The sequence below is a fragment of the Notamacropus eugenii genome, chromosome 3 (assembly GCF_028372415.1).
Source record: "Notamacropus eugenii isolate mMacEug1 chromosome 3, mMacEug1.pri_v2, whole genome shotgun sequence".
NCBI lineage: Eukaryota > Metazoa > Chordata > Mammalia > Diprotodontia > Macropodidae > Notamacropus > Notamacropus eugenii.
Window position 1 is genome coordinate 203,260,352 of NC_092874.1, and position 26,324 is coordinate 203,286,675.

Genomic DNA, 26,324 nt, shown 5'->3' on the forward strand with positions numbered 1-26,324 from the left:
ATCCTGGTGTAAGCATCTAACATCAGAAGTTAAGTATCATCGTATTCTGGAGCTTCAGACAGTCAGTGTGATCTACGTTCACTAAAAACCTAGAACAGCACTAGCCATCATAAGCCTCCAGATTCCTATATCCATATCTTGCGTTATTACATATTAACTCCTAAGACAAAGATAAAATCTTTAAAACTGGAGTCTGCCAGTGCTAAGTTAGCTCAAAGATGTAACAGATCAAAAAAACTGTCAGTTCACCATCTTGTTCCTCATGTGACCCAGAAGCTCTTTATGTTGTCTAAGATGCTTCTCCTAATAACCCTTCAAGGGGGGTGTTACTCAGACAGCCTTGCAATCCTCAAGGAGCCTTTCTTTTCTTTAGGGCCTGTCCCTTGGCTGCGTGTCATTACAGTGGTTATCAGCAGATGTATGTAGAATGCTGGTAGCTTCTTCCACAAGACTTTTTCCATTTGCTTGTTTGTCCCCACTTCCTCAGTCATCATCCTACTTCAGAGTTTTGCCATAATGAGAGTTTTACCAAGCATTGTCTGACACTTTGAAAATTTTACATTGTAAGCAGAGTTAGGTAGTTTGTAAAAAAGCTACTCTTAGGGGTTGCTTTATAGCTTGTTGCCTTTTTCCTGCTTTTTGGAGAGTTAACTCCAAGTAATGACTTGTCTTTTCAAGGAATATGGCAGATCCAATCCAGGAAGGAAGCATACATTTCCCTTTCCCCTACACTCCTTATTCTATCCAGAAGGACTTTATGGCAGAGCTCTACCGTGTTTTGGAGGCTGGAAAGATTGGAATATTTGAGAGTCCAACTGGCACTGTAAGTATGAACTTAAAAGGACCTAAGAAGGAACCTGGGAAGGAATATGTCTAGTGAAGCTTGGAGATAGAATTGGTTGATTCTTCTATTTGCTCTTTCATTTTGATTACCAAAATAAAAATAAAAAACCAAAGGGCTGTAACATGAAATACCAGTTGGCGTATTTGTCTTCTGTGACAGAGTACCACTCTGTTTTGGTAACTGTCCTTTTCAGTGGTTTTCATAGTCTAAGCTTAGGCAGAGTTGTTTGCCTCTGTTTCTTTTATGGACACAGGCCTATCAGGTAAAAAATTTAGTCTTTGGGGAAGCATGAACTTGGGTGAAATTCAGTTTTTTGAATTACAGTACTGCAAATCTTTCTCTAGACTTCTCATGCTTTTTGTTTTAAGCATTGTTATGATGCTGGGATGCATATGAGAAAGATTGGGCTTTATGGGCTATTAAAAATGTTTTGTGGCCAGACAGATTTAAAAACAAACACAACTTTCAACTAAAACTTTCAAGGCTTCATTAAAAGGGACTGGAAGGGGGTTTTGCAGTCTCTTCCTAAAATTTAATTTTTCTTTCGTTAGGGTAAATCCTTAAGTCTCATTTGTGGGGCCCTTTCTTGGCTCCGTGACTTTGAGCAGAAGAAGCAGCAAGAAGAAGCCCGTCTTCTTGATGCAGGAATTGCCCTACCAGACCATTTGAAAGAAACTGCACCTCCCATGTCTGCTAGTGAGGGGGCTCCAGATACCTCAAAGCCTATTGGAGAGCCTGATTGGATTGCCCAGTTTGTGCAAAAGAAAGAAGAAAAGGATATGATAGACAGATTGAGGGTAAAAAATTTGGGGATAATAAGAAAGATGAACAGTAAGGAAGGTATCATTAGCATGGAATTACTCTAGACTGAAAAGGATTTCATCTTAGGCTTTATCTTTTGCTTCCAAATCAGTTTTGTCTGTTGACTCTAAGATATAGATTTCAGTTGATCCTTCTTTGAATTCGTAATACTTTTTAGCTTTCCCATCCTCTGCCATTAATTAACTATAATTCTCCATTGTTGTGATTTGTAGGATAGTTGTCATTAAGTAGTAGCACATGGTCTTTTTCCAGGCAAGATTTTAACAATGCCCTATCTGGGAAATGACCTTAATTAAGGAGTAAATCAATTAAGAGGACATGGTTGGGGAGAGAAAATGCTAGTGCTTCTTGTCATGGGTAGCAGAGCTGAACTTTGAGAGGTTTGGAAAAGAGCTATAGCAGCCTAGCAATTCCAAGTGTATATCAGAAGAGATATAGGAGGAGAGAGTGCCTCTTGTGAAGATGACAATGACAATGACAAGTTCACAGAGAAAGGCCAAATGTAACACTCTGCAGGAACTTCTATTAGACTTCTCTTATCCTTTAGGATGAACAAATCAAGAGGAAAAAGCGAGAGGAGCGTCTCCAACAGATACGCCACCATGCACATTTAAAATATACAGCCAAAAGAGTGGTGAGTTTAGTATCTTGAAATGGCTTGACTCTAGGTTTTTGACTGTGGCTTAGTGGGAGTGGCCAAGACTTCAGATGCTGTCCCATGGTCCAAATTGCTGGACAGTTTAGAATAAAGTATTGATCAAAGAGACTGCTTTCTCCTCTTTGTAGTCATTCAGGAGACCCTTAGAACTTGCCCTTAGAACAATAGAATCCCTCTGTCCCTGCTAGGAGGTTCTTTCCTCTGCATGTCACACAGGTGTGTTGATATATTCCCAGTAGAGACCGTGTAGTGTCATCATAGCAGGACAGCTATGTTTCAAGAGACATATAGATTGCTTTGACTTTGGTACTGAGCCGTACCAGGGGCAGAATAGAATTTAAAGAACTGAAACCAAATGCCAGGACTGTTCGAGGTAGTTCTGTCTTATTGCTGAAGGTTCCTTCCTCTGGTCCTCATGATGTAGAGACAAGAGGAGGAAGAAATGGAGCGCTTGTTACATCTCAGCAAGGAGATGCTAGCAGCATCAGGGAGCGGACTGCCGGAGGAAGAGCTTGGCAAGGAAGAAGAGCTGCTTCTTGCTGAGTATGAGAGTGACGAGGAGAAAAAAACAACCATTGGGTAAGATACTGTGCCCTTACCTGGGCACTCCCAGGGCCCTGGCTCTTTTAATTCTCATCTGGCTGTTGTCTTTTGGCTCCTTCTTCAGCTCTTATGGAGAAAAAAAGTAAATTCTATTTCCTTCTAGTTTATTCTCTTATATATCTTTTCTTTGCTTCCTGCCCCATACTTTATAAAAAGGAATGGAAAGTGGTGGAAAAGGAATGTGATTGAAACTAGTAATCTATAATTGAAGCTGTCTGTTGCCATGCCATTGTCCCTTCTCTCTTCACTCAGACCCCAGTCTCTAATCTTATACTGTTTTTTTTATGATCAGTAGATCCTCTGAGGTAGAAATTTGCATTGTGTCTAGGCTCCAGTTCAACCATCCCTCTTATACACCCTTCTCCCCTCCGCCAGTTGTCCCTTCATGTTTCCCTGTTGAGTTTTCTGTATTTCTACACCAAGCGCTATATGTTCAACCTTCCTTTGTCCAGTTCAGATTAAAGTGAGTTTCTTATAACTCCTGCCTCCTCTCTTTCCTCCTTGTATAGTCCTTGTTTTTTTGTTTACTCCCATTCTGTGAGATAGTAGGTTCTACCCCTTCTCCCTCCTTTCTCCCCTAGTGTATTCCTTCCCCCCCTCCCATTTCTTTCTTCTCTTAAAATCAGCAAAACCAAGGGGGAAAAAAACAATTTAGGCCTTGTGGTAGTCTTTAACTCCCTCTCTGACTCTTGAAAACAATGGAGTTTTGAAAAGTTTCTTCTCCCCCAATTACGAATGAAAATGGTCTATTGATTGCTTACCATATGCAAAGCATTGCACTGAGTACTGGGGATATGCAAAACAAAGCAAGACAGTCCCTTATTTCAAATGACTAACATTAGGATACAGCTAGTTCATCAACATTTAGTCTCTTCCAATTAATCAGATATTTACTTTTCTGTGTTTCTCTTGGCTTCTGTGTGTGCACTTCATGGTTTGCTTAGTTCTGGTCATATCAGGAATGCTTGAAAGACCTCTCATCTCTTAAAGGTCCATATTTTCCCTGTAGGATTATATTAAGTTGCATAGGTCAAATTTGTCCTTAACCTTTTGTGATGTGATATGCCTTCTTATTCTTTCTGTACTTTCTCACTTGGTGATCTCATCAGCTTCCATTGAGTCACTTATCATCTTTCCGCAGATGATTCTCAGATCTATCTGTCCAGCTGTAGTCTCTTTACTGAGTTCTTGTCCTGCATCACTACCTGTTAAATATGTACATGTACTTGATGTACTGTAGACATCAAACTTAATATATCCAAAACAATTCACTATCACTTTCAGTGGGACTCCCATCATCTCTTCTCCTTCCACATCCAATCAGTTGCACATTTTGTAGTTTCTCTAAAACATCTCTTATGCATCCTCTCCTTTTTCATTCCCACAGCCACCAACCATGTTTAGGCCTTTATCACCACCAGCTTATAGGACTGTAGTAGCCTTACAATGGATTCCCTGCCTCACTTCTGCTTTTCATGTGGCTGCCTTGTGAGATCTTGAACAGCAGGGACTAGTTTTGCACAGTGGTTGGTACTTAATAAATTCTCATAGGGTCTGCTGTGTGGGTTTGAATCCCAGGGTAAAGCCAGAACAGTTCATTATTGCCTATGACATCAGTTTTACAAATGGCTGCTTTTTCACTAGCCCTGAACAATTCTGTTCTTTGTTTAACTACTATCTAAAGTGATTATAAAAGGAATCTCTACTTAATAGTTCATACTTATATAGTGTTTTGTAGGTTATACAGGGTACTTTCCTTATAGCGGCTCTATGACATTAGTAGTGGAAGTATTTATACCCATTGTAGAGATGAAGAAACTGAGGCTAAGTTAAGTGATTTGCCCACAGTCACGACTAGTCATTGTCAGAACCAGGGTTTGTGACTTCCAAGTCCAGTGTTACTACTAGTTGTGTCAGAGAATTTTCTTTAATGACCAAGAATACAGTATTTGCTCTGAGTAAACACTGAGAGAGTTTTGACTTCCTCACTGATTGGTAAAACTGAAAAAGTGAGTGGGAATGTTGTTTATTCTCAAGGTCCAAAGAGCTGAACCCAAGTATTTTCTAGCTTGTGGACCATGAGTGAGCCCTACACCTTTGTTCAAAGTGTCACAGTATCTTCTCATTTTCATTTTTTTCTAATGCCCAGGTGTGGAGGACAAATGAAGTAGTGAAAAAAATTGAAGTTTGTCTACCTGAGTGTGCTTCTTGATCAGAACAAAATTATTCCCTGATGGGTCCTCTGTATTATAAAGTGTATTTTTACCTCCTTCCACCTCATACTTAGCCAGCTGACTTTGAGTGTCTCCTGAAGCAGAGTTACATCTATGTTTTTCCTCCTTAGCCCTTCTAATGTCCTTCTAGGCAAACCTGGGTTTTATTGAGGAAAGAATATTTCACTCTCTTTGTGTGTATTTTTTCCCTCTGTTATTCAGAGCTCTTGAAGAGGATGATGAAGACCTGGAAGAGGAACATGTGACCAAGGTGAGACCCAGTTACATCTTGGGGATTTTTTTTTGTAAGTAGTATTGATTCCCAGCACCCAAGTAGGAAGATTTTATTGCTCTCTTTTCTTTTTACATCACTTTCATTTCCCATAATATCCATTCCCTATTCAGAGAGCCAACCCTTATAACAACAACAAAAAAATGAGAGGAAAAACAGTCTGTTAAACAAAATGGACCAACATATCAAGTGAGACAGTCTATGCAAGGTCCTGTACTTGTCCTCCCTATTGCTGCAAAAAAGGGAGGGGGGTATATTTTTATTTCAATTGGCAAGCATTTATTTTCTCTTTCCCCCCAGTCCTTCCTGCCCTTCCCCCCAATCCATTGTAAAAAGAAAAACAAAACCCCTATAACAAATACAGATAGTCAAGCAAAACAAATTTTCATTCTGGCTCTGTCCAAAAATGTATCATTCTGAATTTTGAGTCCCTCGCACATCTCTATCAGGAATTTAGTAGCATTCTACATTGGTCCTTTGGAATAATGTTTAGTCATTTCTTACTCTCTTGTATATTGCATTACATTTATGTACCACAGTTTGTTTAGTTTTTCCCCATTCAATGGATATCTACTTTCTTTCTAGTTCTTTACTACTGCAAAAAGTACTGCTAAAAATATTTTTGTTTATATAGGGACATTCTTTCTGGTTTGTACTCTTTGGCCTACCTAACAATAGGCTCTCTGGGATAAAACAGTATTGTCAGTTTAGTCACTTTTCTTTCATAATTCCATGGTTGGACCAATTCAGAGTTCCACCAGCAGTGAGTTAGAGTGACTGACTTTGTACAACTCCTCCAACACTGATTTTGTCATCTTCCCCAATTTGTTGGATATGAAGTGAAACCTCAGAGTTGTTTTGATTTGTATTTCCCTTATTATTAATGATTTTGTGTAGTCTTTCATATGATTGTTAATAATTGTTTTTTTTCAGAACTTTTTGCTTCTATCCTTTGAACTACTTATCTCTGTAAAGAACGTCTCTTTGGGTTTTTATTTTTGTATTAAAGCGCTGCACATCTTGGATATCAGATTCTTAGCAGAGATGACAGTGATGATGATCATTTACTTAGCACTTGAAGGTTGCAAATATCATTACGTTTATTTCACAGCACACTATGAGGTAGACACTATTCTTATCTCCATTTCACAGGTAAGTCTAATGAGTCTGAGAGAGGTGAAATGACTTGCTCCATGTGAAGCAAGATTAAAACTCAGGTCTTCTGATAGTAAGTCTGACACTATCCACTGCTTAAACTTAATATTTGATCTGATTATTTTTTTCCATTAGATAATTTCCCTTCTTATCATAGTTACGTATCACTGTTTTTGCCATCGTTCACTCATCATAGTTTGTTCGTGCAAAAGAGCTTCAATTTCATGTAATTGAAATGATTTGTTTTATTTTTCATCATTGCTTCTTTTATTTGGTTAGCATTGTTCCCCCTAGTTGTGGACGGTAACTGATCTAATTTCTTTCTTACTTTTTTATGATGTGACCCTTACTATTCTGATAGCATATCTTTTTTGAACTTAATATGGCATATGTTGGTCTAAACCTAATTTCTTCCAGACTACTTTTCAGTTTTTTATCAATCTTTGTTAGATAGGAAGTTCTTCTGCTAAGATTTTATGTAATTCAATTTATTGAACTTTGGGCTTCATTATAAAAGGACCTTATGTGTCAAACAAAGGATTGTATTTTTGATCCTAGAGGTGATAGGGAACCACTGGAATTTATTGAGTAAAGAGAGTGACATCACACCCGTACTTTAGGAAAATCACTTTGGTATACGATTCTAGCATGGTTAGAAGTGGAGAAAGATAATAAGACAAGGAGACCAACCAGAGAATTATTGCAGTAGTCCTGCCATGAAGTGATGAGAGCTTGTATCATTATGGCAACCATGTGAGTAGAGAGAATGGGACATAGATTAGAGATTTCTGTGAAGATAATGACAAGACTTTACAACACATTCTGTACCCTTGAGTAAGGGGGTCAAGGGTGACATTAAGGTTGTGAGCTTCAGGGACTGGGAGAATAATGATACTTTGAACACTGATGGGAAAGTTGGAAAGATAGAATGATGAGGTATGGGGTAGGGAAGATAATAGTTTTGTTTTGGTCATGCTGAATTAGAGCTGTCCAAGAGGCAGTTGGTGATATGTAGCTGTAGCTCAGGAAAGAGACTACCACTAGATTAAAAAAAAAATCTGGGAATCTGGGGAAATGATAATTGTACGCATTTGAGCTGCTGACATTACTAACTGAGATAGTGTAAAGGATCCAAGATAGAGCCTTGGGGGGACATACGCTGTTAATGTGTAAGAACAAAGAAGATATGCTGAGAGTAATACAGTGTTGTCATTTGGCAAGGCTTAAGTGATGGGGTCAAGAGATTTGAGTGTAGAAGTTGGTGTAGAGTTGAATTGATTTACCAAGGGAAGGAAACCAGTGCAGGAATGATGACCTGGGAAAGACTTGAAAGATGAAGGGGAATTGGAGGTCATGGTGAGAAGGAAGGACAAGATTAGTGGTCATAAGGCATTCGCTTTTTTATATTTTTAGTCATTGTTCTTTTTGTTTATGCTATTGTAATCACTTTGTATATTGTTTTCTTTGCTCTGTTTCCTTTACTTTGCAGAATTTATAAGTCTCCTATTTGTCCCTGTAATACCCAGCATTCATTTTGCACAGTAATATTTAAGCACATTTATATATCACAGTTTAGCTATTCTGTAGTCATGACTATCTAGTTTGTTTCTAATTTTTTGTTACTACAAAAAATACTACTACAAACATTTTCACGTATAGCTGGTTCTCACCTAAAATTTTTTTTTATGGCATGACATTTACAATCAAGTCACATATTCATTTTGAGCTTTCAAGATACAGTGTAAGGTGTTGTTCTAATCTAAACCCAATTTCTGCTTTCCAGATTGCTTTTCAGGTTTCCCTGATGTTGTTGTCATATAGACTGTTCTTTCCCAAGAGTTTTTGTTTTTGTTTTATTAACACTGAATTACTTATAATTGTTTCTCATTTTTCTTGTTCTGTCCATTGATATATTTTTCTATAAGTGGTACCAAATAGCTTTGGGTGATTACTGCTTTATAATATAATTTGAGGGCTGAAATCACTATTCTCCTTAATTCTTCCTTTTTTTTCATTATTTTTGTTGAGATTCTAAATCTTTTATTGTTCCAAATGAATTTTGTTATTATTTTGTCTTTTTCTAGGAAATGACCTTTTGGTAATTTGATCAGTATAGTACAAAATCTGTTCACTTAGATAGTGTTATGTGGCTTGGGGTGTTTTTTAATATGATTTAGCTACATTATTTTCTTAATGTTAAATATTCTTACATCACAAGTTGATCATAGTGAATATTTTTTGGATATATTGCTGTAGTCTCTTTGCTAAGATTTTATTTAAATTTTTGAATTGATATTTTTTTTATCCTTTCCTGATTTAGGAATTGGTGTACTATATTTGTTTCATAAAAAAGTTTTGTAAAGTGTTTTCTTGCTCAATTTCTCAGCATAAATTGTGGAATAAGGATATTAATTGTTCTTTGAAAGTTTCATAAGGTTCACCTGTAAATTTATCTAGATCAGGATTTTTCCTTCTTTTGGTAGTTCCTTAGTTCGTTCAGTAACTTAGTTTTATTATATGGCACATGGTAAGCACTTAAAAAATGCTTGTTGACTTTTTCTGAAATTGGATTGTTTGAGATTTTTATATCATGTTCTACTAATTTGAGTATGTTATTTATTTGGATTTCTCAGTTTTGCTAGCATATTTATGTATCATAGTTTCTTTTTCAGAACATGATTTTTATTTCTTCTCACATGTTTTGTTAATTTTAAAAATGTTACTTTGGAACAGCTAAGTGGCTCAGTGAATAGAGCTCCAGCCCTGAAGTCAGAAAACCCTGAGTTCAAATCTGGTCTCTGACACTTGACACTCAATAGCTGTGTTACCTTGGGCAAGTCACTTAACCTCAACTGCCTTCCCATCCCTCCTCCAAAAAAAAATGTTGTTAATTTGTTTTTCTTCTTTCATCTTCTTTTAATAGCCAAAAGTTTATTGTTTAGTGGGGTTTTTTTTTGTTAGTCTTTTAAAAAAAATAAGTTTTAAGTTTTGTTTATTAATGCTGTAGTCATTTTGGTTTCCAGTTTTTATATTTTTTCTTCAGTTTTTAAGATTTCCTCTTTTTGTGCCTATTTTGAGTTTGTATGTTGATTTTTAAAATTTTTTAAATTGAATATTTAGTTGATTAGTCCTTTCTTTTCTGATTTGATAATGTATATTCCCAGATACAATTTTTCCTCTGAGGACTTATTTTACTTCTATTACTGAGACTTTCTAAAATCTCAGAGATTTTGTTTACTAATATCCTTATTCTTTTTCACGTAGTTATTGTTTCTGTGATTTTTTTCTTTGATCTCATGTTAATATTTAAGTTAGTATCTTTTGCTTATGTTTCCTAGTATCAGTTACTGTTTTTATTATGTCTTTTAAAGGATGTGTTTAGTACCTTTGCTTTTTAAAATTCATTTTAAATTTCTGCTAGAGCTGAAGGTTGAATTTCTTATTAAAAAGCATAGAATGGTTTTTTGCCAAAAGTTTGTATAGAGTTATAGGATCGTAGAGTTAGCCTTAGAAGGACCTTTGTTGTTTATTTGTTTCAGTTACGTCTGACTCTTTGTGACCCCATTTGGAGTTTTCTAGGAAAAAATACTGGAGTGGCTTGCCATTTCCTTTTCCAGTTCATTTTACCGATGAGGAAACAGAGGCATATAGGGTTAAGTGAATTAGAGCTGTGACCTTGGGCAAGTCACTTAACCCTATAAGTGACTTGCCCAAGGTCACACAAATTGTGTCTGAGGACAAATTTGAAGTCAGGAAGATGAATCTTGCCTACTCCAGGCCTGGGGCTCTATCTGCTGTTCCACCCAGCTGTCCCAGAAGGACCTTTGAAGATTACCTGATTGAACCCCCTCATTTTACAGGGATAGAAATTGACTGCCCAGGGTCACCCAGTAGTAAGTGGCAGAGCAGGGTTTAAAGCCCAGGCTGTCCAACTCTATAGCCATTGCTCTTCCTGTGGCATCCTGCACCTTCTTTATGGACAGGTCCTTTCCTTTCTTGTTCCTTTAAATCTTCAGGCTTCCCGCTCTGTGTTTTAATTATTGAAAAATCTCCTTAGTTGTCATAGCCAGTTCTTTGAAATTCATCCTTCTCTCCAACCAGATTTATTACTGTAGCCGAACACACTCACAGCTGATGCAGTTTGTGCATGAGGTACAGAAGAGCCCCTTTGGTAAAGAGACGAGACTTATCTCCCTCGGTTCCCGGCAGGTGGGTGAGAGCTGAGACATTGGGGTTCCTCATTTTTACCTGTGCATTGTTCCTTGGCCTCTGACAAGTGATCTCCCTCATAGAATCTTATCTGCCAACCAATTCGCTGTGGGAATGTAGAATATTAGGGTCTGAACTTTAGGGGAAAGTTACATGAAATTTAAAAATTGGCTTTTGGTTATTTTCTGAACCTTTCCCAGATTCCCAGTGATGCTCTCAGATTTGAGAGTCTTCCATTCAGGCCTTTCTGCCAAAGAATATACAAGTCCTCACAGGTGTTGTTTGCCTTTCCTTCTGTCTTGTAGAACCTTTGTGTGAATGAAGAAGTAAAACGCTTGGGGTCAGTCCACCTCATCAATGACCGCTGTCTGGAGATGCAGAAAAACAAACATGGTAGCGCCTCTTGTGATCTATGGAATAAGAGATAGAGATAAAGTACTTTTCAAACCTTAGTGTACTATGACTGAAACTAGAAAAAGAGGTAGAGATGAACAGATAATTGAAAGAATGAAGAAAAAGGGTTTATGGCAAAGTTGGATTGGGAATGCTAGGAACAACAACAAAGAGCCTAATAATAATATGACGGGGCACCAATGTGGTGCAGTGGTTAGAGCACTAGCCCTGGAGTAAGGAGGACCTAAGTTCAAATTCAACCTCAGATACTTGACACTTACTAGCTGTGTGACCCTGGGCAAATCATTTATCCCCTGTTGCCTTCCCATTCCCTGCCCCCCCCCCCCCCCCCCCCCCAAAAAAAGGGAAATATGGCCAGATAATATTCCTTCTCCTACAGTGGTCATCCCTGGGTATCATTGAATATGCTCTCTAGGAAAATGTGTCATTACCTTCTGGGTGGGTCCAAGTCAACAAAGATTTATTAAATGCTTACTGCATGCCAAGCATTTTGCTAAATGTTGGAGATTTAAAGAAATTAAAAAAAAAAAAAACAGTCCTTGTCCAAAGGAATTCACATTCTAATGGGAGGAGATGGCATATAAATAACTAGACATATACAGTATAAATACAGAGTAGCTTTAAATTGATCTAGCAGCTGGGGGGATTGAGAAGGGCTTCCTGCCAAAAGTGAGATTTGAACTGAATTTTGAAGGAAACCAGGAAAATTAAGAGACAAAGGTGAGGGGACAGAGCATTCCAGACATAGGAGAAAAGCAAAGCAAAGGTAGAAGATGAGAGGTAGAGTTTGTTTGAAAGGCACGTTTCAGGAACTATAAGTAGGCTAGTGTTGCCGAATTGTAGAATGTGTGAAGGGCGGAGTAAGGTAGGAAAGGGCCAGGTTATAAACAGCTTTAAGCATCCAATAGGACTTTATATTTGGTCCTGTAGATAATAGGGAGCCACTGTAGCTCTTTGATTAGGGGGCTGAAATGGTCAGACATGTGCATTAAGAATCATCTTGGCAGCTGAGTGGATGATGTATTGGATTGAGGAGAGGTTTGACACAGGAAGAATAGTCAAAAAGGCTATTGCAGTAGCCCAAGTGAGAGGTGATGAGGGCCTGAAGTAGTATATGAAGGGAGCAAAATAGATATAAATGAGAGACTTGATGACAGTAGATATTATAAGATTTGGCAGTGGATTGAATATGGAGCAAGTAAAGGTGAGGAACTGAGAATGATGCTGAAGGCCAACTGTGTGATTGGGAGTATGATGGTGCCCTCAGTAGTAAGGGGAGACTTCAAGAGGGGAAAGAGTTTTGGGGAGAAAGATGAGTTCTGTTGTGGCTATGTTGAGTTTGAGATACTTAAGGGACATCCAGTTTGGGATGTCTAAGAGACTCTTGGAAGTAAATATATGACTAGTTCAGTAGAGAGACTAAGACTGGGAGATGTAGCTCTGGGAATCATCTGCCTAGAAATGATGATTGGACCCATAGATGCTGATAAGATTACCAGTTGAGATAGTATAGAATAAAAAGAAAGTGAGGCGCAGGACAGAGCCATGGAGGACATTAATGATATGTAGGCATGAGATGGAGAATCAGCAAAGAAAGTGGAGGAGAGCTCGGAGTACCCAGAGAGCAGAAAGTATCCAGGAGAAGAGAGTGACCAGCAGTGTTACGTGGCTGCAGAGAAGTCAAGGAGGGATGAGCATTGAGAAAAGGTCAAGAAGGGATGAGCATTGAGAAAAGGTCAAGGAGGGATGAGCATTGAGAAAAGAAAGACATAGACATGGGAATTTGTTTGACTTAACTACAGACAGTTCTTGCTTGATGTAAATTTGTATTGCAATTTCAGCTTTATGTAAATAATTCTCAAAGAAATCCACAATCTGAAAAACAAACCCATGTTAACTTTATTGTACAATACTGTGCATTGTCTCTCCACTTCTGCCCCTTGGCTCAGTTCTTTGCAGCTTCTCACTTCTTCCCCCCTCCCCCCAAAAAAAACCCACAACAAAAACAAACAAAATCCTTCCAAGTGAATGCAAAAGAACAGGCTTGAGAGGAGACCAGTACCAGTGCCACCAGCTGGATCTGGAACTTGGTTTGAGACTTCTAGCACGTGCCAAGAGAGAAGACCTTTGCCTTGCTTTGCCTACCTGCTCATGTGTCTAGCTAGTGTATCTTGTTTTCTGTCTCTGCACTCTGGTAACATGTGACTGTCCCTGGACCCCTGGACCTATCCTTCCTGTCTGTTTCTGCATCTAGCGCCCATGTGGCTGCCCCGTTCCCCCATAATCCTCTTATTCTTGCAGTTTCTCTGTCCCTAGTGCCCACATGTGCTCAACTATGTGCTGGCCCCCTCCTTCCACAGGCAGAGGCTCAGCCCCCTTCCTTTCTTCCTTCCTCCCTGTCTCCCCTCCCCATTTCTATGGGCAAATTCCAGTTATGTAAAAATCACTTTACATAGAGGAAAGGTCCACTTATGTAAGGTGAGAGCTGTCTGGATAGACATTTGTTAAAAGGGCTTTCTTTTTTCTTTTCCAGTGGGGGTGGAGAGGAGGGATTGGGAAGGCTTAGAGTTACAGAAAAAAAGAAAAGGAAGAGAGGGTCATCGAGGTATCTTTAAAAAAAAAATACAGAGAAACAAAGCAGAAGCAATACCAGAAAGATGCACAGACAAGCAAAACAGCTTTGGAAGCTACAGGTTGAATTTATCCTGTACTTGAAAAGCAAACTGTAGAGACTGGAGATCTGCATTTTCTTTAACACTCCTCTTTTTCTGTTTTATCTCACCTGTGAAAATGCTTATTTTGTTTAGTTAAGTTCAGAATAACAACAAACTTAAATGAAACAAAAACTCTCTAAGTCCAGCCTCAGATTGGGTTGCTACACTGTTTGAAAGACCTTGACAACTTTACTGTTCTTTGCATTGGCTTTTCCCTGGGTCCAGGGACATAGCAGAGCCGTGAAGTCCTATCAAGCAAGGACTTGAGAAGTTTTTCTAGTCTTCCATAGAAGAGCCTACCTTGCTCTTCTTTAAGCTTGATTGTCCACATCCCTTTCTGCCTTTGTTGTCCTTCTTATCTTTTCCCCGTTTAGAGAAGAAAAATAATAAAGAGGAAGAAAAGGTAAAGAAAAGGAAAACGGAGATTCGTGCTTCCTGTCCCTTCTACAACTACGAGCAGATGCAGTTTCTTCGTGATGAGGTTCTCATAGAAGTGAAAGACATTGAGCAGCTGGTGGCCCTAGGGAAGGAGGCTCAAGCCTGCCCCTACTATGGAAGCCGTTTTGCCATTCCTTCAGCCCAGGTGAGTACTCCTTGGGGAGAATGAGGCTCAGGCCTTTCCTCTTCTCCCTTTCCTGCCTTTGACTTTAGCCCAGGTTACAAGGGATCCCTGCAGCCATAGGCTTGCCTTTCCCATTTAGTTTTCAGTAACCTGTTGATTTTCAGCTACTTTTTTGTCACGTGCCTTTTGGATTAGGCATTTTCATGATTGAGAAAATTTGAGAAAAACAGACTAATATAGATTATGCTAGCATGGATTGATTCACACTTGTGGGTGTGTCCTCTCTGAGGACTTGTCTGAGTCTGTTTCCTATAGGAAATAGCACATACAGCAATCTCCAGCCTTTTGACTATCTTCGTGGTCATAAGAGTCCAAGTATTTCTTGTGTAAAAGCCGGTGTTTCTAAAAGGATATTATTTATTAAATAATTATGTTTTCAAAATTCTGTCTTGTACACTGTAATGCCAGTGTGATACCCACATCAGCCACTATGGATATGAATGGGTATTTCCAGGGTAAATTCTCAAAATATAAACTCTCTTCCTCGAAGACAAAATCAAAATGTTTATTCAGATACCAAAAAAAGCTAATTCCACCATGGTAACAATGAAGTTTGTACGTTACCAATAAAGGGAGTGAGGCCATCCCCAAGCTTTCCCTCCATTAGGCCTCCTACAACAAGCTCATCTAGGCAAAATTCCACCCTCTCTCACTCAAGCTAGCTGCTCTCCCTCAGTTCTGCCTCACTTCCAGCTCTGCCTCATTCTCTCTTCCTGTTCCACCCTTTGGTAAGCTCCTCCCACCATTGGCTCCATGTGACTTTGGCTCTAGGCTGGGCCAGAGCTCCAGGCAGCTGTCATGGGCCTGTTAAGGGGCAGGGGAAATCTTCAAATTCCCTTACCATTACACATACCTATACATATTTTTTTGAAGCACCAATATTAACTATCTTATTGTGTTCTAATAATACTCAGAGAGATAAGTAGGAGAGATTAGAATTTCCCCACATTCTGCATATAGGGAATTTGAAACAGAAAGTTTATGTGGTTTCTCTAATACCTTATTGCACATTAGTAGTAGAACGAGGATTAAAATAGCCTTTTTGATTCTTCGCTTACTCACTTTCTATTGTTAACTCACTTAGAACTTTTACCACTGCGTAACCCAAGAGATAATACACATAGATACATTCCAAACAGAGAAAAGAAGAGTGGTTCTTTCACCTGCTAGCCTGGGAGCCTAGGGATTTAGAGTTTGATGCATTTGAGTGAATTCTACTGACTGCTAACATAGTCTGTCCCTCTCTAACCCATAGCTGGTGGTTCTCCCTTACCAAATGCTGCTGCATGCAGCTACCCGTCATGCTGCTGGCATTAAACTTCAGGGACAAGTGGTAATCATTGATGAAGCCCACAATCTTATTGATTCTATCACAAACATCCACAGTGCGGAGGTTAGCGGTTCCCAGGTGAGTTGTTAAGATGGCAGTGCCATAAGGATGTATGCTTTTCTTTGAAGTGTGAGAAAGGGGCCAGAGGCAGTCATTTGGCAACAGGAGAGGTGTTATATCTGTCCACTTAGTATTGTGTGTAATTTGAATAAAAGTATCATTATTCTCACACCAGGTTTAGGTTCCTTGACCTTTTCAAAGCCATGCTATGACTTAGAGAAATATTGGAGTTGCTCGGTCCGTGGTCATAGCGCAGATGAAATGTCTTTTTACCTTGTTTCTTCTATACTGCCCCTTATTAATTTGTCTCAATCTAACTTAAGTGAGCTCTTAAATTCTTCCTTACCACATAGGAAATGTTGTGTGATTGCAAGCAGAAATGTGTTATGGGAAGAATTTAGAGGGCATCTTGACTGAGAACTGCCTTCTCTATCTCATAATACTGACATGAGAGCTTCAGGCTATGGTCTCTTCAGGCTAGGGTGTGCACCTTCTAGGGACCACCATACTTTCTCCTGAACAAGCTTAAGTTATCAAAGAGTGCTACTGTCCTGCTGGATCCCCAGATTCGTTGTTTTGAAGCTAATTCAATTCAACAAACATTATTTACCTTCCTACTATGTACAAAGCATTGTTCTGGGTGCTGGGAATATGAAGACTAAACAAAATAAAAAATTCCTGCCCTCAAGAAACTTAGATTTTATTGGAAAGATACAATATGTAAATAGATAAGGAGTTTTATGATAATTTAACAAAAAAGAGAATACTGAAAACTAAGGCTTTTTGTTGGATCTCAAGTGGATATTCCTTTCAGTAGAAAACCTTTAATGTAGAACTTAACCAAGTGAGGGAACAAGAGAACATATGTTTATTGAGCCTATTATGTATCAGGCACTTTAAAAATATTCTCTCATTTGATCCTCGTGACCCTGGGCAGTAGGTAGTATTATTATCCCTGTTTTATATTTGAGAAAACTCAGGCAAGTTAAGTCACACAGGTAGGAAATGTCTAAGGCTAGATTTGAACCCAAGTTTCCCTGATTCCAGGCTCTGCACCTATCCGTTGTGTCCCCTAGTTTCCACAGGGGACTTATCTTTGGAGCCATTTCTGTAGTCACTTACTTGGTGATCTCATGAGCTCTCAAGTGTTTACTTATCATCTCCGTGCCAATGAGTCCTAGATTCAGTCCCTCTTTCTCTTTCCTGAGCTCCACTCCTATATCACCGACTTTGAACTTGATGTCTCGTAGACATCTCTAAGTAACATGTCCAAAACATTACTTGTTATCTTTCTCCAGAAGCCCATACCTTTTTTGAACTTCCTTCTTATTCTTTAGGACAGTGTTCTCTCTCTAGTCACTCAGGTTCACCCCCTTCGTGGAATCTTCAATTCCTCACTCTCATTCCATTTAACTCACTGGCTAAATATTGTAACTTTTATTGTAACTTTTCTCTATGGCGTCTTTCCTTTATTTTCCCTTATCTCAACTTACACAGACATCACCTTAGTTCTTGTCCTCATCTCTTCTTGCTTGGACCGTTGAAATGAACTTTCAATTGGACTCCATGGTCCAAATAGGTCGCTCTGTGTTCCAATTCATTCTGCATTCAGTTATCAGTCGTTTTTCTACAGTGCAAGTCTGACCATGTCACTCTGCAAACTTCCTGTTACTTCTGAAATCAAATATGAAGTCATTTGGTAACATTTAAAGCTCTTCACAATCTGATGCTATCTTGTTTTTCCAGTCTATTATATACATTTCCTGGTCCAGCTACACTGCTGCTGTTCACAAAGAACACCCCAACTTCCTCTTCATGCCTTTGAACTTGGCTTCCCTTGTGCCTGGAATGTTCTACCTCTTCACTTTTGCCTCTTAGAGTCCTTGGTGTCCTTTAAGACTCAGCCACCTGCTATCTCCTCCAGGAGGCCTTTCCCAGTTCCCTGCCTTTTATCTACTCTGTTCATATTTTATATGTACCTATTTATGTACATGTTGTCTTTTCCATTAGGATATAAGCTTCTTGAGGGCAGGGATGTTCTTTTTTTTTATTAGCGCTTAGCACAGTGCCTGGCAGATATTAATAAATGCTTGTTGATTGATTTAGCCCATACTGCATCTATGCCCTATGCTTCTCTTCACTTTTCTTTGCTCAGGTGAGTCCTTGACTGCCATTCTTAAGACCTGGTTGGAAATTTCATGTTTCTATGAATTCTACCTCCATCCTGGGTAACTCACCCTAGACCAGGTTCTTCTTTCATAGCCATTTTCTCTGTTCACTCCTAGCTCTGCCAGGCTCACTCCCAGCTGTCCCAATACATGGAGCGATACAGGTGAGCTTCCTCTGGAGGTGTAAGTGGAGATGACAAAAGAGACTCAGGCTTCTCCTAGTCTTGGCTACGATAAGTTGAAAGACTTTTAAGTATATTTCCTCTTGTGTAGCCCTGGAGCAGAACCTTTACTGAGTTGATAATGGCATATATCCCATCACAGACCTGTGGTTAATTTGAGCCTCATTTGAGCCATTTAGTAATGGTTTATCCCATTACTAAACTACGGATCATTTTAAGTCCTTAGACAGTGGGGGTCAGCATTTGCCTTGGGGATACTCTCTAGTAGGTTGCCCACTTGTAAAGATTTCAGACAAAAGGAATTTGTTGAGGAGCCAGAGAACCAGGGCTGGGGGTGTTGGGTGTATTATTTTAAGGGTACTTGATGTTTATTGGCTTTTTTATAGGAAACTTTTGAAGGCTAAGAACCTGATGTACATCAAACAAATTTTGTATTTGCTGGAGAAATTTGTGACTGTTTTGGGTGGTAAGAGAAGTTCTATTCTTATCAATTCCACTAAACTTGTAATCCAGTTGATTCCTTTTTTTTTCTTGTTTATTTGCCATGGCATGTACTTCTTCATATAGGCCACAATAATGCTTGAGATAGGCATTCTAGACTCCTGGGTTCTGTTGACTTGATAATTGACTCATTATGTGGCCTTAGGATTTGTTCTTTAATTCTCTGGAAAGTAAGATTATTCCACTTTTCTCCCTGCCTCAAAGGAATGTTGTAAAAAAATGAAATCTAATAGTCTATGAGTTCCTTTAGGGAACATGTCTCACTATGTTGTGTGTGTGTGTGTGTGTACACATGCCCACATGTGCTTATAGGAATGCATGTATATTTGGTTCCCTTTACTGTTGCTGAGCATTTGGGTGAGTTGAAACACTCTAGAGTAGCACCTTCCTCATGGCATGGATTGATTTTTTTTTTTTTTCCCCCAGGAAATGTGAAACAGAATCCCAATACTCAAAACTTCTTTCAAACAGGTAAGAACATGTTTAACTGAACAACTAGGTCTGAAGAGAATTTTGAAATTGAGATCTGCAGAATTGAGATATACTAGGAATCTTCATTTTTTTTACTCTTAGGGACTGAGCTGAAGACTATCAATGACTTCCTGTTTCAGAGCCAGATTGACAATATCAACCTATTCAAGGTAGAGGTGATATGTGTGCTCAGTATGTCTGTCTATAGAATTTCTGTGATTTCTGAAGTTCTACTTCTCATTCATTCAAAAAACTGATCAATCCTCACTTTTGCACAAGTAGATCATTGTCTTAAATCCTATGGAAGAGATTCTGTACTGAAGTAATTTGGGATCTAGTTGAGAAGACAATATAAATATATTTAAAATGAATTAAGAACCCTTTAAAGCAGCATATCAGCAAATGCAAAATATGTGAACCAAGAATACCAAAGGTGTATGAAAGTGTGATCATGGGTAGCTATGGTTTATCAGATAAACCAGGGAAGGCATCTTCTGTATTTAAAGATCCCATTGGAACCAAGAAGTTAATAAGAGCCAGGTCCTAGCCCATCACTAAAATGGTTCAGAATGCTGATAAAGGATCATCTGGAGGTCTTCTCTACTACTTCTTTCCTATCTTAACTCTAGTGAACCCACTTCCCTTCTGGTTTCCATAGTGCCTCATATTTCTTCCTATTCAGGTCCCTTATTTATAGTTTTCTTTTGCATATTTCCATCTAGATAACTTCTTGATGCCTCAAATGCTGTATATGTCTAAACCAAATTTATAATTCCTCCCAAATCATTTCTTCTTCCTTCTCTGTTTCTTCTAATGGTGCCACCTTTTTCCTATTCACCCCGACTAGAAACCTGAGAGTCTTCTCTGTCTTCTTTTCCTGATGTCCAAGCAGCTGTTGAGACCTGTCCATTATAGAGGGAATTCACATGGATTGGACTAGGTGATTTTTGAGGTCTTTTTCTAATGCTAAGATTTCACGGTTCTGTACTCCTTCCTGTGCAATATCTTAAATTTTTTCCTTGTGAAATAAATCCTATACCAATCTTTAACATCTCAGTCCAGGTTTTTGTTAGTTACAAACACTGAACTTATTTTACCATAAACTTAACATTTAAAATAAACTACATTAAAAATTGACCCAAATAACGGGTGATTTTCTAAACAGCAATTTCTAAGGGTAATTTTTCTGACTCTTCCTGTTTGAAACATTTATGTCTTAAATTATTATATGTGGAGAAAAAAAGTAAAAACAAAAATATGCGTCTGTACTGTGTTGCCTTCTGAACGGGGCCTTGAAGCCCCGTTAGTCCTGTGTCCTTTGACTTTGGAAGATACAGTTTCATTCATTGTACAGCACATGGTGTGATTACTGTTCTTCTGACCTGAACTTGGTAGGCCCCTGGCCTTGATTTGGGGTCAGTGACATATCTGCAGGTACTAGGTGCCCCTGGCTTCTTTTTGTTCATGTACTACAAGGCTTCCATGTGCTATGCCCCTGGGTCCACATGTTTTTTGGGGTCAACCTCTTCCCTAGTGCTTATAGATTTCTGGCAGTCTGTGTAAACTAGACCTGGAAAAAGGTCTAGTTTGTTTTTTTTTCCACAAGTAGTAGTTCTTTCATTTATTTATTTTTTAAATAATTATTTTATTTGTTTTCAGTGTTCTATGATCACTTCCATATATCTTAGATTTTTTTCCCATCTCTTTCCCTCCTTCCCCTCTCCCTCCCCACTCCTTCCCCAAGACAACTTGCAATCTTATATAGGTTCTACACATACATTCCTATTTAATACAATCTCACCATAGTAATGTTGAATAGAAGAATTAAAATGAATGGGAGAAACCATAAAACAAAACAAAATATAACACAAAAGAAAATGATCTGCTTCATTCTGCTATCCAGCTCCATAATTCTTTCTCTGGATTGTGGAAGGGATTTTTGCCTCAAGAGTTCATTGGGAATTTTTTAGGTCCTTGCATTGCTACGAAGGACTAAGTCTACCAGAAAAATTCTCGCACGCTATGGTTGTTGCTATGTACAAAGTTCTTTTGGTTCTGCTCATTTCACTTAACATCAGTTCATATAAATCTTTCCAGGCCTCTCTGAAGTCTTCCTGTTCATCATTTCTTATAGCCCAATAGTATTCCATTACATTCATATACCACAACTTGTTCAACCATTCCCCAATTGATGAGCATCCCCTTGATTTCCAGTTCTTGACCACCATAGAGCTAAACTACTATAAATATTTTTGTACATGTGGGCTCCTTTCCCATTTTTATGATTTCTTTGGGATACAGTTCCTAGAAGTAATATTGCTGGGTCAAAGGGTATGCACATTTTTGTAACCCTTTGGGCCTAGTTCCAAATTGTTCTCCAGAATGGTTGGATCAGCTCATAGCTCCACCATCAATGAATTAGTGTTCCAGCTCTCCCACATCTTCTCCAACATTTATCATCTTCTGTTTTGTTATGTTAGCCAGTCTGATAGGTGTGTTGTGGTACCTCAGAGTTGTTTTGATTTGCATCTCTCTAATCAATAGTGATTTAGAGCATCTTTTCATATGGCTATAGATAGCTTTAATTTCTTCCTCTGAAAACTTCTTGTTTGTTTGTGCAAAAACTTTTTAATTTAATGTAATCATAATTATCCATTTTGCACTTCATAATGTTTTCTATCTCTTGTTTGGTCAGAAAATTCTCTGTTCTCCATAAATCTGACAAATACACTATTCCTTCCTCCCCTAATTTGTTTATAGTATCAATCTTTATACCTAGATCATGTATCCATTTGGACTTTATTCTTGTGTACAGTGTCACGCATTGGTCTGTGCCCAGTTTCTGCCATAATGTTATCCATTTTTCCCAGCAGTTTTTGTCAAATAGTGAGTTCTTATCCCAGAAGCTGGGGTCCTTGGGTTTATCAAACAGTAGATTGCTATGTTCATTGACTACTGTGTCTTGAGTACCTAACCTACTCTGTTTCTTAGCCAGTACCAAGTGGTTTTGATGATTGCTGCTTTGTAACATAATTTGAGATCTGGTAGGGCTAGGCCACCTTCCCTAGCATTTCTTTTCGTTAGTTCCCTTGATATTCTGGACCTTTTGTTCTTCCAGATGAATTTTGATATTATTTTTTCTAGCTCTAGAAAATAATTATCTGATAGTTTGATTGGTATGGCACTGAATAAGTAAATTAATTTAGATAGAATTGTAATTTTTATTATATTGGCTTGGCCTACCCACGAGCAGCTGATGTTTTTGCCACTTACTTAGATCTGACTTTATTTGTGCGAAAAGTGTTTTGTAATTGTGTTCATATAGTCCCTGGGTTTCTTTCAGCGGGTACACTCCCAGATATTTTATAGTGTGTACTGTAGCTTTAAATGGGATTTCTCTTTCTATCTCTTGCTGTTGGGCTTTGTTGGTAATATATAGAAATGCAGATGATTTATGTGAGTTTATTTTGTAACCTGCAACTTTGCCAAAGTTGTTTATTATTTCAAGTAGTTTTTACTTGATTCTCTGGGATTCTCCAAGTATATTATCTTATCATCTGCAAAGACTGATAACTTAATTTCTTCTTTGGCTGTTCTAATTCCTTCAATTTCTTTTTCTTCTCTTATTGCTACAGCTAACATTTCTAGTACCATATTGAATAACAGTGATGATAATGGACATCCTTGTTTCACCCCTGATCTTGTTGGAAATGCATCTAGCTTATCCCCATTGCATATAATGCTTGCTGGTGGTTTTAGGTAGATACTGCTTATTATTTTGTGGAAAGTTCCATTTATTGCTATGCTCTCAAGTGTTTTCAGTAGGAATGGGTGTTATATTTTGTCAACAGCTTTTTCTGCATCTATTGAGATAATCATGGTTTCTGTTAGTTTTGTTGTTGATATGATCAGTAATACTAATAGTGTTTCTAATATTGAACCAGCCTTGTATTCCTGGTATAAATCCTACCTGATCATAATGTATTATTCTTTTAATAAGTTTCTATATTCTTTTTGCTAATATCTTATTTAAAATTTTTGCATCTATATTCATTAGAGAAATGGGTCTATAATTTTCTTTCTCTGCTTTGGCTCTTCCTGGTTTAGGTATTGGAACCATTATCTGTATCATAAAAAGAATTTGGGAGGACTCCTTCTTCCCCAGTGTTCCCAAATAGTCTATATAGTGTTGGAATTAACTGTTCTTTAAATGTTTCATAGAATTCACTTGTAAATCTGTCTGGTGCTGGAGATTTTTTTCTTAGGGAGTTCATTAATGGCTTGTTCAGTTTATTTTTCTGAGATGGGGTTGTTTAAGTATTTAACTTACTCTTCTGTTAATCTGGGCAATTTATATTTTTTTAAAATAATCATCCATCTCATTTAGATTGTCAAATTTATGGGCATATGGTTGGGCAGAGTAATTTCTAATTATCGTTTTAATTTCCTCCTCATTGGAGGTTAGTTCACCATTTTCATTTTTTATATTGGTAATTTGGTTTTCTTCTTTCAATTTTTTTCAAATTGGCCAAAAGTTTATCAATTTTATTTGCTTTTCATAAAACCAATTCTTAGTTTTATTTATTAGTTGAATAGTTTTCTCAATTTCAATTTTATTAATCCTTCCTTTGGTTTTCAGTATTTCTAATTTGGTATTTACTTGGGGATTTTCAGTTTGTTCTTTTTCTAGCTTTTTCAACTTCATGCCCATTTCATTGATCTCCTCTTTCTCTATTTTATTCATGTAGGCATTCAAAGATATAAAACTTCTCCTAAGAACTGCTTTTGCAGTATCCCATAAGATTTGGTAGGTTGTCTCATTATTGTCATTCTCTTGAATGAAGTTGTTGATTGTTTCTATGATTTGTTGTTTAACCCACTCCTTCTTCAAGATTAGATTATTTAGTTTCTAATTAATTTTTGGTCTGTCTTTCCATGGCTTTTTATTACATATAATTTTTATTGCATTATGATCTGAGAAGGATGCATTCACTATCTCTGCCTTTTTGCACTGCATTGTGAGGTTTTTATGCCCTAGTACATGGTCAGTTTTTGTATATGTGCTATGTACTGCTGATAAAAAGGTATATTCCTTTCTGTCCCCACTCAGTTTTCTCCAGAGATCTATCATATCTACCTTATCCAGAGTTTTATTCGCCTCCTTAACTTCTTTCTTATTTTGAGGTTAGATTTATCAGGTTCAGAGAGGAGGAAGTTGAGGTCCCCCACTAGTATAGCTTTGCTGTCTATTTCTTCCTGTAACTCCTTTAACTTCTCCTCTAAGAATATGGATGCTATGCCACTTGGAGCATATATGTTTAGTAATGATATTGCTTCATTGTCTATGGTGCCTTTTAGCAGAATATATTTTCTTTCCTTATCTCTTTTGATTAGATCTATTTCTGCTTTTGTTTTGTCTGAGATTAGGATTGCTACCCTTGCTTTTTTTTTTACATCAGATGAAGCACAGTGTATTCTGCTCCAGCCTTTTACCTTTACCCTGTGTGTATCCCCCCCGTTTCAAATGTGTTTCTTGTAAACAACATATTGTTGGATTATGACTTTTAATTCATTCTACTACCTGTCTCCATTTTATGCAAGAGTTCATTCCATTTCCATTCATAGTTATGATTACTATCTGTGTCTTTCCCTCCATCCTCTTTCCCCTCATTTATGCTTTTAGTTCTCCCTTCCCCTCCACCATACAGTTTTAATTTTTGACCAGAGCCGCCCTCAGTCTTCCCTTCCTTCTTTCAGCCCTCCTCCCTTTTGTTCCTCCTTTCCCTTACTACTTCTTTCCTCCCTTTTAGCTTCCCTCCCCTTTCTTCCCCCTTCCCCTTCTACTGCCTATAGAGCTAGTTGTATTTCTATACTTAATTGAGTTTGTTGTTCCCTCCTTGAACCAAATCAAATGAGAGTAAATCTCAAATAATGTTCATCTCCCTCCCTTCTTTCCCTCTACTGTAATATATTTTTGTGCTTCTTTTTGTGATATACTTTGCCATTTTCTGCCTCCTCCTTTTCACATCTCCCATTACAATCCCTTTGCACCCTTAAATCACATTTTTATCATCATATCATTTGCTTTATACCCACTGCCTCTATCTATGTATATCCCTTTTATATATCATGATAAATATACAATTCTCAAGGTTAACAAATATCATCTTCCCTTGTATGGATGTAAACAGTTTGTCCATATTGAATAACAAGGTTTTTTTCCCCCCATTTACCTTTTTATGTCTGTCTTGAAACTTGTGTTTGAAGATCGAATTTTCTATTGCGCTCTGGCCTTTTCATCAGGAAGGTCTGGACGTCCCTTATTTCATTGAATATACATCACCTTGCCTCTGAAGTATTATGCTCAACTTTGCTGAGTAATTGATCTTGGTTGTAGTCCCAGCTCCTTTGCCTTACGGAATATCTTATTCCAATCCCTCTGATCTTTTAATGTAGAACCTGTAAAGTCCTGTGTGATCCTGACTGTAGGTCCTTGATATTTGGTTTCTTTCTGGCTGCCTAGGGTATTTTCTCCTTCACTTGATAGTTCTAGAATTTGGCAGTGATATTCCTTGGTGCTTTTAGTTTGGGATCCCTTTCAAGCAGTGAATGGTGAATTCTTTCGATGACAATTTTGCCCTCCGGATCTAGGACTTCTGGGCAGTTTTCCTTGATGATTTCTTGGAAGAAATTGTCCGGGCTCTTTTTTTATCATGCCTTTCTGGTAGAACAATAATTCTTAGATTTTTCTCTCCTGGATCTGTTTTCCAGGTCAGTTGTTTTTCCAATTAGATATTTTACATTTTCTTCTATCTTTTCATTCTTTAGATTCTGTTTGACTAATTCTTGATGTCTCTCGGAGTTATTAGCTTCTATTTGTCCGACTCTAATTTTTATCAAATTGTTTTCTTCAGTTAGCTTTTGCATCTCCTTTTTCATCTGTCCAATTGTTCCTTTTAAAGAGTTATTTTCTCCATTTAGGTTTTGTACTTCCTTTTCCCTTCATCCAATTTTCCTTTTAAATTCTTCTGTCATTTTCTTTTTTCATATTTTTGAAATCATTGGC

At 37.9% G+C, this 26,324-nt stretch overlaps 1 protein-coding gene across 10 annotated transcripts in view; it reads left to right on the forward strand.

Moving 5' to 3' along the window:
• Positions 1-26,324, forward strand: part of LOC140533811 (putative ATP-dependent DNA helicase DDX11-like protein 8) — a 41,023-nt gene that overhangs the window by 4,345 nt on the left and 10,354 nt on the right. For 8 of the 10 annotated variants that reach the window (XR_011977066.1, XM_072654045.1, XM_072654049.1 and 5 more), the window contains exons 2-14: positions 679-823; positions 1,396-1,641; positions 2,214-2,300; positions 2,749-2,903; positions 5,363-5,411; positions 10,689-10,796; positions 11,102-11,189; positions 14,299-14,507; positions 15,802-15,954; positions 18,222-18,268; positions 18,673-18,752; positions 19,214-19,258; positions 19,361-19,428. Coding sequence is in view for 9 of the 10 variants with exons in the window: in XM_072654045.1 (XP_072510146.1) it covers positions 683-823; positions 1,396-1,641; positions 2,214-2,300; positions 2,749-2,903; positions 5,363-5,411; positions 10,689-10,796; positions 11,102-11,189; positions 14,299-14,507; positions 15,802-15,954; positions 18,222-18,268; positions 18,673-18,752; positions 19,214-19,258; positions 19,361-19,428 (1,476 nt within the window). In the remaining variant the exon portion in view is untranslated. The remainder of the gene's footprint in view (positions 1-678; positions 824-1,395; positions 1,642-2,213; positions 2,301-2,748; positions 2,904-5,362; positions 5,412-10,688; positions 10,797-11,101; positions 11,190-14,298; positions 14,508-15,801; positions 15,955-18,221; positions 18,269-18,672; positions 18,753-19,213; positions 19,259-19,360; positions 19,429-26,324) is intronic. The other 2 variants (XM_072654052.1, XM_072654053.1) reach the window with 1 other exon arrangement.